This window comes from Myxocyprinus asiaticus, chromosome 45 (assembly GCF_019703515.2).
Source record: "Myxocyprinus asiaticus isolate MX2 ecotype Aquarium Trade chromosome 45, UBuf_Myxa_2, whole genome shotgun sequence".
NCBI classification, from domain to species: domain Eukaryota; kingdom Metazoa; phylum Chordata; class Actinopteri; order Cypriniformes; family Catostomidae; genus Myxocyprinus; species Myxocyprinus asiaticus.
The window spans coordinates 28,481,870-28,496,786 of NC_059388.1; the positions used below are offsets into that span (position 1 = coordinate 28,481,870).

General features: G+C 35.6%; 1 protein-coding gene across 2 annotated transcripts in view; it reads right to left on the reverse strand.

The window, feature by feature from the left end:
* Nucleotides 1-14,917, reverse strand: part of LOC127434822 (solute carrier organic anion transporter family member 1C1-like) — a 38,823-nt gene that overhangs the window by 11,599 nt on the left and 12,307 nt on the right. For both annotated transcript variants that reach the window (XM_051687825.1, XM_051687824.1), the window contains 5 exons: nucleotides 13,872-14,013; nucleotides 9,867-9,999; nucleotides 7,087-7,208; nucleotides 5,624-5,770; nucleotides 5,119-5,217 (listed from right to left, as the gene is read on the reverse strand). In XM_051687825.1, the coding sequence (XP_051543785.1) occupies nucleotides 5,119-5,217; nucleotides 5,624-5,770; nucleotides 7,087-7,208; nucleotides 9,867-9,999; nucleotides 13,872-14,013 (643 nt within the window). The remainder of the gene's footprint in view (nucleotides 1-5,118; nucleotides 5,218-5,623; nucleotides 5,771-7,086; nucleotides 7,209-9,866; nucleotides 10,000-13,871; nucleotides 14,014-14,917) is intronic.

A 14,917-nucleotide genomic window follows, 5' to 3' on the forward strand; every position in this document is an offset into this window, starting at 1 on the left:
GCTCCATAAAAAAAATACAAAATAAACATAAAACAAGTCCATTTAACTCATGTTTGATATCCCAAGTCTTCTGAACTAATACAAAAGCTTTGTATGAGAAACAGACTGGAATTTTACGTTGTTGCTCACTGATAATCTTCCATTGTTTCGTAGCTCTAAAATCGTATTCGCCCGTTTTTAAATGTTTTTAAATGTTTTTAAATGTGCCACATCATCATTCACGTGACATGCAAGAAGTAGGGCTGTCTTAATTCAGTGAAATTAATTATATAAAAATAATACGTTAAAATATTATGAAATTAATGTTGTCCAACGACTGTAATACGGAACCTTCCTACCATTGGAGCAATTCAAGCTTGAAATACCACCTGTTTTCTCCAGGGGGCAGTAAGCGAAACTCCAGCTGTATAGGCAATGCGCAGCTTATACAGAGAACAAACCATACTCAGACTTGCTTGACACTAGCGACAGCACAAGATGAGAAAGTGTCTTGCATTCAAACACAGCTGGATGGTACGCAATTCCGAATGCAGGTATTTTGAGATGTGTTTTTTCCAAACATCAAACTACATTTAACTCAACACAGTGACCTAAAAATGCTGTGTTTATGACGTGATGCAACTAAAGTGAGATGCTCCAAAAGCATCCATCTGATGCAGGTGGACACTGACCCATCCTTAGAAAAGCCCTTATAATCTATCTTGGACAGATTGACAAATTCAACTGCAAAATGGATTGCTATGGACTTTAGGCTAATGATAGGCATATGTTCAATAATACAGAAATAAATAAAGCCACTTTTTGTACCGTCTTCTCAATGCTTTACTTGTCTGCCACAACAATGTAATGCATTTGAATTATCTGAACTATTATATTTATAATATATGTTATATTTATAATTATTTAAATATATTTATAATCATTTCATCATCATATCCAGTATTGTTGTTATTTGAGGGCCTTTCTCAGCAAATATTTATACATGCAATTAATTGGTATTAATTCGATTAATTAATCGGCATGTAATAAATGATAATCAGCATGTAATAAATAAATAAATCATATAATAAAATTGTAATCGATTGAAAGCCCTAGCATGAACCAGTGGCGTTTGCCATCAAAGATATCCAAAGGCGTCATTTTTTAACTGAACCCAAGTATGAATGAAATTTCTGACAGTATAAACCACTATCAACTTTCACTGTATGGAAAAGAGGAGCTTGGACATTCTGCTAAACATTTCCTTTTATGTTTTCACAGAAGAAAGAAAGTAATACAGGGTGGGAATGACACAAGTATGAGTAAATGATGACAAAACATTTTTTGAACTATTTCTTGAACCATAAATCTATTTAAAAATACCTCTATAGTATAGCTTTTGTAAACTCAATTCACACATTTCAAGTAGAATTCATGTTCTAAGAATAAAAAGGCTACATTTAAACTGAGATTCTCTGCAAAACAGCCATACAGTGAGCAACAAAACGTGCATGTGTTTATGTAATACTTATACAGTACATATCCTCATGTCACAGAGAGACTAGATCTTTATTGGCAATCCTCCAAGGATTTATTTGTGTGATAAAATATTTTAACAAATTTTGTCGACTATGCTGTGTCTTATTTAATGGTGAAACATTTAATTTTATCATGATGTATTGAGGTATGTGATATAGTTTTTTATTGGCTGAATATATCCTGTATATGTATAATACATGCCATTATTCCATCATCCTTTTGTGCTGTAAAATATGGAGTACTGCCAAATGTTTTGACTTTGGGGTGAAACATAACACTATATTATCTATACAGGAATAGGCTGTGTCCTCACCACACATTATTACACATACACGTTCACCAGTGACAAAACATTTCCAGAATGTATCAATTTAACACTTCATGATGTACTGATCTGAGAGTGAACGTTGATTTCTCAACTTTCCGAACAGATAACTACGCACACAAATCTAATATTAATGTGATGCAATTTAAGGATATGACACATTTCAGCAAATGTCCTCTTTAACCTTTCAGTCCCATTTCATGGGCAGTACCACAGTACATCTCATCCAAAACAGCTGTTGGCTAAATCACAACTAAACATTTATGAAGCTTTACATCGTCTCTAGTAAAATAGAAGCATGTTCTAATGCCAAAAACACTCAGCTCCAACATAAACAGCCTATGTGGTTTTCAAACAAAAAACAACAAAGTTTCTTGATTCGTCTAGCTATGTGTAAAATGCACAAAAATAAGACTAATGTGAATAAGCTGGATTTCCTCCAGATCTGAGCTCTCGGAGGGGGAAGAAAGATTCAGAACGCTCGATTTCACAGTGAATAATTTTTAAAAACCTTTTAGTCGTTTATGAATCACTAGTCTTGTCAAATGAGTCAGAATCCAGTTAAATATACAGAACAGAGTCAATGGATAACATTATTTATTCTCTTTCTATATTCAGACAACCTTGTCTTGTGCAAACCAAGAGACAGAGAGAGCACACGCCACATTATTCCAGTGGTCTAAAGTCAAGTTCAGAGCTCGTGCCATCTGTGTCATCCTGTAAGCATCTCAATTTCAGGTCATCACCCCAGAATTGAATTGATACCTTCAAATACACTACTTTCACTCTACAAAATCTACAGACTTCTGCCACAGAAGTCATGTGTAGTTCAAATAGGTAAATTCAACATTACAGATGTAGATATTTTCTAATATTTTTACTACACTTGTATGCAGGGCTGGTGGTATGACGGTACAGTATATACTGTGCATATTTAATTCACTGGATAATCCAAACATATGCATTACCATATAGGCCTAGCTATTAAAATATAAACCATTTTTCACTGAAGTTCCAGCAAAAATAACTACATTGTGGTAAATTTCTTAAATTGCAAAACGATTTCAACCTTTTTATTTTTGTTATATGATGGTCACATTAAAAATTGATCATGATCATTTATTTTTGGAACTTTTTAAAAGTATTTTATGTATAGATTTTTACTGTTTTACCCAGACTTTTAATATTATATTATAAAAAAATCTATGATGAAAATCATTTTTTTTACATTTAAAACTATGATAATATAAAAAAAGAGGGAAATAAACATAATCTTTTCTATATATATCCTCCTGAGACCAAAGTGTGACTGCTGTGTGCAGTTTCCATTTCAATTTTTGATTTGTAACTACTGTAGCACCTAATAAACATGCAGAAAACCTAGAGCAAATAATTAAAAATTATATTTCCAGGAGTGTTGGTTATTAATGTTTTTGAGATGTTACAGACATTCCATTAATTAACATAAATAACTCTGATTCAAAGTAATGTCCAGCATCATCCAATCACTGCCAACCATGTTAAAATAAAATGATACATTATAAATTCTGAATCTATGTACTGATTATCATTGTCCCATGTTGAGTGATCCAAACATCATCTGCAGCCTGAAACTGAACTTTTGATAGGAAGTTTGGATTGAATGCACTTCAGTCAGCTGCATAGAGAGCTATAGGATGCTCCCTTGCTCCCTATTTAGTGAATTACTTAACCTCCAGTGTGCTGTCTGTCTGCACTGATCTCAGAACAATCCGAAATGCACCTTATTTTCATCCTGACTCCATTTAAAGCCTCTGTAAGCTACGTTTGTCAGGTTGTGGTTGAACCAATTGATTCTCAATGTGAAAATGCACAGTGAATACTGGATTTCTGGAGTACATATTGTGTTTAGCAGTGTGGCATTTTGTGATAAATCACTCACATTTTAACAATGTCAAATCGGCTGAAACTAGAGACTAATCTTTTTTAAGTAACTTACCCAACACTGCTTATTTGTGTTATATAAGATGCCGTGTGTTCTGAGCCAAGCAGACATATTACCCTGTAGCTCAAGACTGGTTGCCCACTGAAGCTAAGCAAGATTGAGCCTGGCCAGTACCTGGATGGGAGACCTCCTGGGGAAAACTAAGGTTGCTAAAGGGTGTTCACCCTGCAGTCTGTGTGGGTCCTAATGCCCCAGTATAGTGACGGGAGCACTATACTGTAAAAAGGCACCGTCCTTCAGATGAGATGTTAAACCAAGGTCCTGACTCTCTGTGGTCATTAAAAATCCCAGGGCATTGTTGCAAAGAGTAGGGGTGTAACCCGGTGTCCTGGCCAAATTCCCCCCATTGGCCTGTCTCAATCATGACTTCTTAATAATCCCCATCCATTAATTGGCTCTATCACTCCACTTTCTCCTCTCTACCAATAGCTGGTATGTGGTGTGCGTACTGGCGCACTATGGCTGCCATCGCATCATCCAGGTGGTGGTTGAGGAGAGTCCCCTGTTCACTGTTTAAAGTGCTTTGAGTGTAGTGTCAAAAAAGCGCTATATAAATGTAACATTCATTCATTCATTCATTTTTTACTCAGACAGGTTTCAATGTAAAAACATAATTAGGTTTCGTACCAGATGCAGATGTTTTATTGCCGTTTCTCCCAAAGACAAACTCCGCTGTGGTTGGCACCATGTTGTTTTAAACATGACTCCGGATGCCAAAATTTAACCCTTTACTGACAGCCCAGAGTCTTCTGAACTGAGATCAGTCGGTTTAAATGAATTTAAATAATGTATAGCGAAGCCAAAATACAACATCCACGCATGTGTACGCGGAGTAACACGAGGATATATATTTTTTAATCCCACAGTTGTGGCATAATTTTCACCACACCACCTGTAATGGGAAAAATCGCCAGTGTTGCAAGAACATAAACCATTGGACATTGTTAGCAGACAAATTTTAAAAATGATTGAGAGATATACTTTGTTGAGAATTTGTTTTTAACAGGGACTTTTCTTTCTAGAGTTCCCTGGATGGTTTGAACACCCTCGAACCATCCACAGGAAGGAGAAAGAAGTCATTTAGCAGATGCTTCTATCCATAGCAAATTACAGTACACTTACAGTATGCTATAACCACTACCCCACACCATTTGCAATACCCAGAAGTGTAATATTTTAAGTCTGAGTAGCAAATGAACTCAATGACTCTTTTAGCAGAGAGCGACCTCACCCACTTGTGTTATGATGCAAAGTCGCAAATCATACAGCAGCACTGTTTTACTCCACTCACCCATGTTGACAAATCCAATGTCCACGTATATCTTGGCACAGATGGACCCCAGCAGGTACCCAAACACGGGACCAATGACCGATATTGTCTGGACACATCCTGACACAGACGATACATGAATTGATTAGTTGTAGTTCTATTCTGGGCCGTCTACCAAGACAGACAATGCTCTCTAGGACAAATAATCATTGCAAAAAGGTCAGTAAACAACTGAACAATCTGAAATTCTTCCACAGAATTGAAGCTAATTGATAAAGCAGTAAATAAAATAACACATAAAAAACATATTAGACACAGATGATACAATTCTACAATGTTTTTTACTTTAAAAGGGATGGCTCATATAGTTCACATTTTAATTTTTGGGTGAACAGTACCTTTCACTTGGTTTAAATGTAGTTTTTTCCCATTTACAATTACAATTTTAATAAATTAAATCAATAATCAGCCAGATTATTCACTGTGTACCCATCTCACATATACATAAGCAAAGATTTTGATGTACCAATATAGAATGCAGCATTTTCCTCCAAAGCATGGTCATCTATGTATGAGATTCCTAGAGGTTGCACTGGGGTCTCGCCAATTCCACGCAAGATATTTCCCAGGAAAACATAGATCCACATGGACAATCTGGACTCTTGTTCGCAACCTGAGAAAGGGGAGTTTGTAGGAAGAGAAGCTGAGAAGGTTTTTGCAAATGGTGAGAGGCATTTTGAAGAATTCACACATGACAAAGATACCAGGGCATACATGAGTGACACAGGCAATTATGGTTAGCTCAGTGCACACGGCATCTTATATTAACACAAATAAGCAGTGTTGGGTAAGTTACTTAAAAAATAGTAATCAGATTACTTTACTAATGACTTTATTGAAAAAGTAATTACATTACAAATTTGACTTTACTTTTAAGTTACTTTCTAAAACCCTTTTCTGCCCAACAAATTAAAAATAGTGTCTTTATTTCTTCCTTGTTCATTGTTACACACAAGTCATACACACAGCATCTCACATTTCTCCTTCACAATGACTCGTAATGCCTCAAGTCATTACATAAATAATATATTAGAAATAAGCATAACTCTATAATGTACTTTAATTAATTAAAAGTCAGTAACTGTAATCTGATTACAAGAATTTAAAATGTAAGGGGGGCCAGGGTAGTTCAGTGAGTATCGACGCTGACTACCACCCCTGGAGTCGTGAGTTCGAATCCAGGGTGTGCCAGGTCTCCTAAGCAACCAAATTGGGTTTGGTAGGTAGGGTAGAGTCACATGGGGTAACCTCCTCGTGGTCACAATTAGTGGTTCTCGCACTCAAGGGGACGCGTGGTAAGTTGTGCGTGGATCGCGAAGAATAGCATGAGCCTCCACATGCAGAGTCTCTGTGGTGTCATGCACAACGAGCCACGTGATAAGATGCGTGGACTGACTGTCTCAGAAGCGGAGGCAACTGAGACTTGTCCTCCGCCATCCGGATTGAGGTGAGTAACCGTTACACCATGAGGACCTACTAAGTAGTGGGAATTGGGCATCCCAAATTGGGAGAAAAGGGGATAAAAAAATTAAATAATTTTTTAAATGTAATGCTTTACACTACATTTGTTTTTAATAAAAAAGTAATTAGATTACAGTAACTAATTTATTTGTTTTAATATAGTCTTATCTGTTGTCTTGGGAGTAATCCAATTACAATCTTTTATTGTAGTACCATCTATTTCAAATTAACCCACACATAAAACAAGATAAACTGTGGTTCGTTGTTTTACATGTCAGTCACATGGTCTCTTCCTGTCTAAGTGGGAATTTCTTGGCCAGAATAAGCTGCAATATGGACCAGATTGTGTGTTGCAAGTCAAAAGTCTGGCTATGTGAGACTACCTATATATACTTGATTGAATGGTCATATCTCTGAAGCAGTATTTTCCTATTTCCCATTTAATTATAGAAGAAGTAGGTTTCATACCTAGGCTAGGTATCGAAGAGGTGCTGGGACCTGTGGACAGAATGCTAGCAGACATCGCTGGACACGGAGAGAGGTTACTGGTTGAGTTCACCGATGATCTTATCGATGTTTCAAACTTGTAGCTGCATACAAAACACCAATGCAACTATTCAGCACAGAAGACCACATCAAATGAGAATAGAACAAAGGTATTCAGAGTGATGAGATGTGCGATACATGCAAGACATATTTGGCATCAGCATGCAGGAAGCATGCATCATTTCCAGAAATTACATACATCAAAACAATGTGTAGCACAACACGGCTTGTCATTGTTGTCGATTTACGAACTAGCACATTAACATATGAAACATGGTACTGCAAGATTGCACTCGAGTCTCTTTAAAAAGGCAGAAAAGCAGCATGTAATACCTAAACCTGGCAAATTTTCAAGGTCGAGAGTGCTTGTCGATATACAAAAAAGGCTTTCCACAAGGAACACATCAAATTTAAATGAGCAAATGAGCAAGGTCATGTAAAATTCTGTTTGTTCCATATTTAAACTAGAAACATCTCTTTGATGCAGAGGCTTTACGATGCCAAAAATCATATCTGATACAGAGGCGTAAAATACTGCTTCTGACCTCAGACTCAAGTTAAGTCTGTCCAGGTTTCCCATGATCATAAAAAACCTAACAATATGAGGGATTTTTAGATTTTTTTTTCCAGACCTGGAAAATTAATGCAAATTAAACAAAAATTCTATAGTGAATATAACGTTTTCTAAATATTGTACTTGATCACAAGCCATAGTGATGTCTGATTTGTGAGCAAATCCTTCTTTTGGGTTGGTTCTTTTCAGTTAAAGGGTTTGTTCACCCAAAAATAAAAATCCTCTAATGATTTACCTACCTTTAAGCCATCCCAGATGTGTATGACTTTCCTTCTTCAGCAGAACCGAAGTGAAGATTTTTATAAGCACATAAATTGTATTTGTCCATAAAATGCAAGTAAACAGGTGCCATTAGACTGCTGGCTGTTTGATGGTCCAAAAGGCATATTTAGGCAGCATAAAAGTAATCCACACGACTCCAGTCGATCAATGAACGTCTTCTGAAGCAAATCGATAGGTTTGTGTTTAAAATAAATCATTAATCAAAAGGTTGTTAACATTAAAATATCACTTCCTACTCGCAGTTGACGCATCAGTGATGTAAGTGCAATGGCGCGTGCACGTGAGAAGTCGTGCTTTGTTTACAACAGAGGAATGAATGTCACGGGAGAGTTAGGTAATTTCAAACAGCAATCCAGCGCTGGGCAGAAGCAACGAAAACTTTTGGTTGAAAAACTTTGTAATTATCGATTTATTTCTTACACCAACCTATCGGTTTGCTTCAGAAGACATTAATTGATCGACTGGAGTCATGTGGATTACTTTTACGCTGCCTAAATATGCCTCGTGGACCGTCAATCAGCCAGCAGCCTGATGGCACCCATTCACTTGCATTGTATGCACAGAGCTGAGATGTGCTTATAAAAATATAAGACATGCACATCTGGGATGGCTTAAACGTGAGGTCAATCATGAGAGAATTTTTGGGAGAACTATTCCTTTAATTGGTCAAAATGTTCACAAATCGGTCTGAATGATTCATTAGCAAATCGGACTCAAAGTTATTTGACTTTAATTATTATTTTTTTCACCAGAAATCAGAAATGATTGGAAAAGTCATGGAAAACCATTGGTCAAAGAGGGTGGGAACCTGTCTATCACCAGTTGACTTCAGTTGTACTTGTTCTATATTGTGACATCAGGAGAAAAATTCCAATGTCCAAAAACTGCATCTGGATATTTTTGCGAAACGTGAAACTCTCAGCACTTCGTGTTCATAAAGCATGTTACAAATGAACTGTGTTGCAGCACTGACCATTTGAGGTAATCTAGGTGACCTACAACTGAATCTGTTACTTAGTAACAATAAAAGTTTGTTCACTGATGATAAAAATCACCATATATTAGCGAACCAAAATCACGTTCGCCTGAGGAGGTAAACATAACATTTAGCTGCTTGCATACTTTCCATTACTATTAAGCCCAAAGTATACTTCAGTTTTGAAGTAAACGCTCAGCATCTGCGTACAGTCAAATGTCAAATTATACTCCATATGACTAGGCGCGGATACACAGGCAGTTGATGCATGCACGTTACAACTGCTCTGATACACCGGACTATTTCTCTTCCGGAGTTTAGACCCATAAGGATGTCTTCTTCAAACTTGAGTTATACAAATGCAGGTATCTCCGAAGTATACTTTGGGCTTTAGTACAGTATTAGACTATCTCAACCAAGCATGACATGTACTGTCAATTTTTATCACTTTATTATACATTTAAGTATCACAAATATATCACTAAAAACTGCAGTATTTTGTTTAAACATTCTTTTAGATGTCAGTGTTTAGCTACTTGTGCTAGTGGCGCCAATTGACCATTTGCTTTGTGCAAAACAAACTTTAACAGATTGTCTGTCGAAAATTACCTTTACATTTAAAATTCCTTTTAAAAAGCCTATTAATAGTAGACATAGTTAGAGTGAAATGGTACTATGCCACTTTGGAATTTGCCCACTAAATATGACTAAATGACATTTCTGGTCAGGGACACTAACAAGATCAAACTGAATCTATGTGACCCTCAAAACTGCTCAGCCTTTTAACAGAAAAACAGTTTGAGGCAAAGCTGTTTCTCTGATTTTCAAGGACTCGCTCTATCTCTGTAACTGCTGAAACTTTCGGCTTACCGTCCAATTATAAAATGGGGCAAGGCAATTAGAAAAGTCCCTAATGACATCAGCAGGCAGCCAATGGCGATGATCTTCGGACGGTGAAGTTTGGCACCAAAGTAACTCACAAAGGCGATCACCAACAAGTTACCTATGAGCAGAGACAGGGAGGAACTGTTAAGATAAACATTTTAAGTGGAAAACTGTGGTCAGGTTAATTGACATAGAAAATACAAACAATCAGCATGAATTAAAGTAAGGAACTGACTTCACTGCAAGCATGCGTGGATTATTAGGTTACTAAGAGGACGACACTCTTCAGGTTTTAACTTCAATGCAGACCATCTTTTTTAGGTCTGTTTTGGCTTGTAGCCATGATTCAAGAGCACCCACTCTTCTTAAAGGGATAGTTCACCTAAACAGGAAAATTCTGGCATCATTTATTTACCCTTGTGTTGTCCCAAACCTGTATGACTTTCTTTCTTCTGTAGAACACAAAAGGAGATGTTAGGTGACTGGTGACAGAGTCTAACATTCTGCCTAAAATCTTCTTTTATGTGTGACACAGAAGAAAGTCATTCGGGTATATTAATAATTTCTTTAGGGGTTAAAACATTTGATGAAATTAAAAAATGTTAAATTAAAAATGATACATTTAAGACATATATTACATATAGGCATTACATAAGCTATCGGACACCCTGATCTCTAAAACTAATATTGGCAATAGTTGACAGTTTGGGCTTACTCAAAAAAGTAATCAACTACAAATTACTTATTACTTTTCTAAAATAGCAATCAGATTGCTTTACTGAACACTTCATTGAAACAGTAATCACATTACTAATAATTAGGGCTGTCGATTTAACGCCTTAATTCAATGCGATTAATTATAAAAAAAAATAACGCTTTAAAAACATTAACACAATTAATCGAGTCCTCGGACCGTAATAAGGAATTCCTTCCATCTGAGCTATTCAAGCTTGGAGTACCACCTGTTTTCTCCAGGGGGCAGTAAGCGAAACTCTCTGTATAGGCAACGTGCATCTTATACGAACCACACTTACCAAGAGCAGACAACACAAGATGAGAACACGTTCTTGCATACAAACACAGCTTGAGCACTAGACGTGTTTTTCTAAATTTCAAACTACATTTAACTTGACACAGCGACCTAGAAACGGTATGTTTATGACGCAATCGTGACGCTCTAAAAGCGTCCGTCTGACACAGGTGAACATTGACGTGTCCTTAGACAAGCCTTTATAATAAATCTTGGACTGACTGATGAATACAATTACAAAATGGATTGCTGTGAACTGTAGGCCAATGATTGGCTTATGTTCAATAATATGAAAACAAATAATATATTGGATTCTAAAGCCACTTTTTGGATTGTCTTTTTTAATGCTTCACTTGTGTGCCAAAATAATGTAATGCATTTTAATTTTCTGTATTATTATTATTTTTATACACACACACACATATATATATATATATATATATATATATATATATATATATATATATATATATCACACACACACACTACCGGTCAAAAGTTTTGAAACACTTACTCATTCTTTATTAGAATTTATCACATTTTAGAATAATAGTAAAGTCATAAAAACTATGGAATAACATAAATGGAACTATGGGAATTATGTTGTGACTAAACAAAATCCAAAATAAATCAAAACTGTGTTTTATTTTAGCATCTTCAAAGTAGTCACCCTTTGCCTAGAATTTGCAGAAATGTACTCTTGACATTTTCTCAAACAACTTCTTGAGGTATCACCCTGGGATGCTTTTTAAACAGTATTGAAGGAGTTCCCATCTATGTTGGGCACTTATTGACTGCTTTTCTTTATTATTTGGTCCAAGTCATCAATTTCAAAAACTTGGTTTTTTTTTTAAATGTAAATTAAATTTTAGATATATAATGAAATAAATTAATATGGTGGCACAATTATATTTTTGTCTACAAAAATAATTTCAAACATTTAAGCATACACCTTCAGATCAAAAGATTTTTAAGATCATGAGAAACATTTCAGTCAAGTGTTTCAAAACTTTTGACCGGTAGTGTGTGTATATTATATATTACTTTATAATTATTTAATCATATACAGTATTTTGAATTATTGTTATTTAAGGGGATTTCTCAGCAAATATTTATGCATGCGATTAATTCGATTAATTAATTGGCATAATATGTAATTAATTTAAATACAATTTTAATCGTTTGACAGCCCTACTAATTACTTTTAACTTAAAAGTGAAGTTAACACTTTTCACTGAAAAGTTTTTATTTGTCCGTTTAACAAATTCAAAGAATTTTTTTTCCTCCTCGTTCATTGTCACATCCCCTTCAGCTGTCACAGAAACGCAAACAGACATAATAAAAAGTACACATATTAACATATTTTTTATGTATTATAAAATAATATTATTTTTAGAAATATGTGTAACCCAAGTAACGTACTTAAAAGTAATTACCCTTACTGAAAATCAGTAACTGTAATCTGATTACAAGAATTTTAAATGCAATGCTTTACAATACATTTTTTTACTTAAAAGGTAATGAGATTACATTAACTAATTACTTTGTAATCAGATTACAGCCAACACTTAAATTCACCCTTAAATGCAAGTATCCGATCCACCAACTTCCTAAACACTGTGTTTCCCAACAAGCAACTAATTTATATATGATTGACTCCTTTGTCAGTTGAGGAACAGTTACTGGCACAATTTGGTGGTTTCTGAGTCTAATCTGAGCTTCACCAGTCTATAAAGGGAGGTCTTTGTGTGGATATCAAAGCTCTGAACAGTAAATAGTCCACACAAAAAAAGAGGGCATTTCATAGATTTAATGAGAGAGGAATTCTCAGAAGTTTAGTCCAGTGTTAGCACACGAGGAGGTCAGACTAACCAAAGAGAAGCAAGTCAACCAAACGTTAACACACCGTTTGCAAACACACACAGAGTAGCTTTTGTTCCAGCAGTTTGTGACAGAAGTTTGTGAGCACTTGTTGATAACAGGGACAGAAGACAACAGAGAGCAAGATGCTAACACTGACACATGATCTCTATGAGGCTGCTACATGCTTCGGCTACGCTCCCCGTCCCGTTCCCATGGCAACACTCCTATAGAAACACTGGTTGCTAGGGCCCCGTGAAAGGTGGCTGCAGCAGTGTTAACAAGGGTTTAGCCCTGCTTCCACTACTCTAGTTAATAATTGTGATCTTTAACCTCTTCTATTCCTAGCCATGAATTTTTTTGGACACTACCATAATGGTATTAACATGGTATATTTTAAAGTATCTTTCGTATAAACAAATATCCTGGCATATGAATGCAGTAATCCTATTACCATATGATACCATGATACTACCAGAGTACATTTAAGTAAGGGATAGCTCAAGATCAATTTTAAACAAACATATAAAATAAAACTATTAAATAAATATTAATATTAAATAATATAATAAATACAAATTCGAAATAAGTATTAAACAATAAGTATATAATAATAATAATAATACAAATAAAATATTACATTTATTCATAATAAATTAATAAGAATAAATTACTGTTTTAATAATATTAAAACACTATTTTAAATAAATAGATATTATTTATTATATATTAAAAATAATAATGAAAAATATTTACAAACAACTATACACACTACTATAGCACAGAGCACAGGACAGCTATTGTAAAGTAAAAACGTAAAAAAAAAAATTGGATTCATATTTGTTGTGAAGTAACATCACAGTTCTGCTTTTCCTGTTTAAAACAAGTTTGTGCTTCCTTTTCCCGTTGTATTACTCAGTCTGTTGGACTACTACTCTGTGTAATAAATGACAGCAGTAAATTGCAGCACACATGTTGTCTCAGTATTATGCTGTCTCTATTAGACGAGAGCCTTAGCAACTGGTTGGCTGAGGTGACGGGACCGAATCACAGAGAAATGATGCTGAGGGTTTGTTGACGCATGAAGATCCGGTTCTTACCTATTTCAAAGCTGCCATCAATGACACCTATTAAGTAACTGGGGATGTCGAAGCGTCTTTCCAGCTGGGTTATTGTGCTTTTCATATAACTCCCGGATAATGACTTAGCAAAATAGGTAAAGGACAAGGCCACGAGGAACATCTGTAATGAGAGAGACACAGAGAAAGATTTTATTCACCAGCACTTTGTCAGATACAGCATGCACAACTTGCACTCTCCCTCATTAACCTATTTTTGGCTATGGAAGCATCTCTTCATAAATATGCATTTAAATCGTAGTTGATGAGAGATGGAGGGTTAGGTGGGGGGTGGCTGCATTTCTCAAACTGCATTGCATTATGGATAGTGGGGACAAAAAGCGGATTAGGGGAGCTTATGTTACGCTCTTGAGTGATGCTGCTGCTGCTGCTGCATGCAACCACACTGACTTAAGCCTCCATTTGATCAAAACAACAGGACAAATAGGTTGTTGTTGGTTTTGATGATGAAACACTAGTGACACTTTTATCGTTTTGTTCCTGTTGCTGAGGTTTCCAGTCCAAAATCATCAGCATTCGTAGTGCTTTTTCCTCAGCACAGCGGTGGATCTGAACTCTTGTGGGGTTTCCCACACACACATCCTCACCCACTGCATCCGAATTAATTATCAACAGAAAGGTAGAGGAGAGGAGGGTGGAAAAGCAAGGAAAATGAGAGAAGAGAAGAGATGATGATTTGATATACAGATATACAGTCATCTTTCAACACACTGTGTGAATTTTTCCAGTACAAAGACTGAATCGCTTTCTTTATAAGGATCAGAATACATTTTCTGATAAAAAAAATAAAAAAATAAGTGAATGGCCACTCTGTGATATCCCTTGGCAACATAAAAGCCCTTTTAAAACTGATTTTATAGAGAGCAACAGTGCCCATCCAATTATTCAGCGTCTTGTTTCCGGAAGTAAATTTTCTCCATAGAGATTTCATCAAATCCTTTACAAAAGAGTTCTAAGCCCCCACCAAAAAAAAAAATAAAATAAAATAAAAACAGCTCAGAGATTAA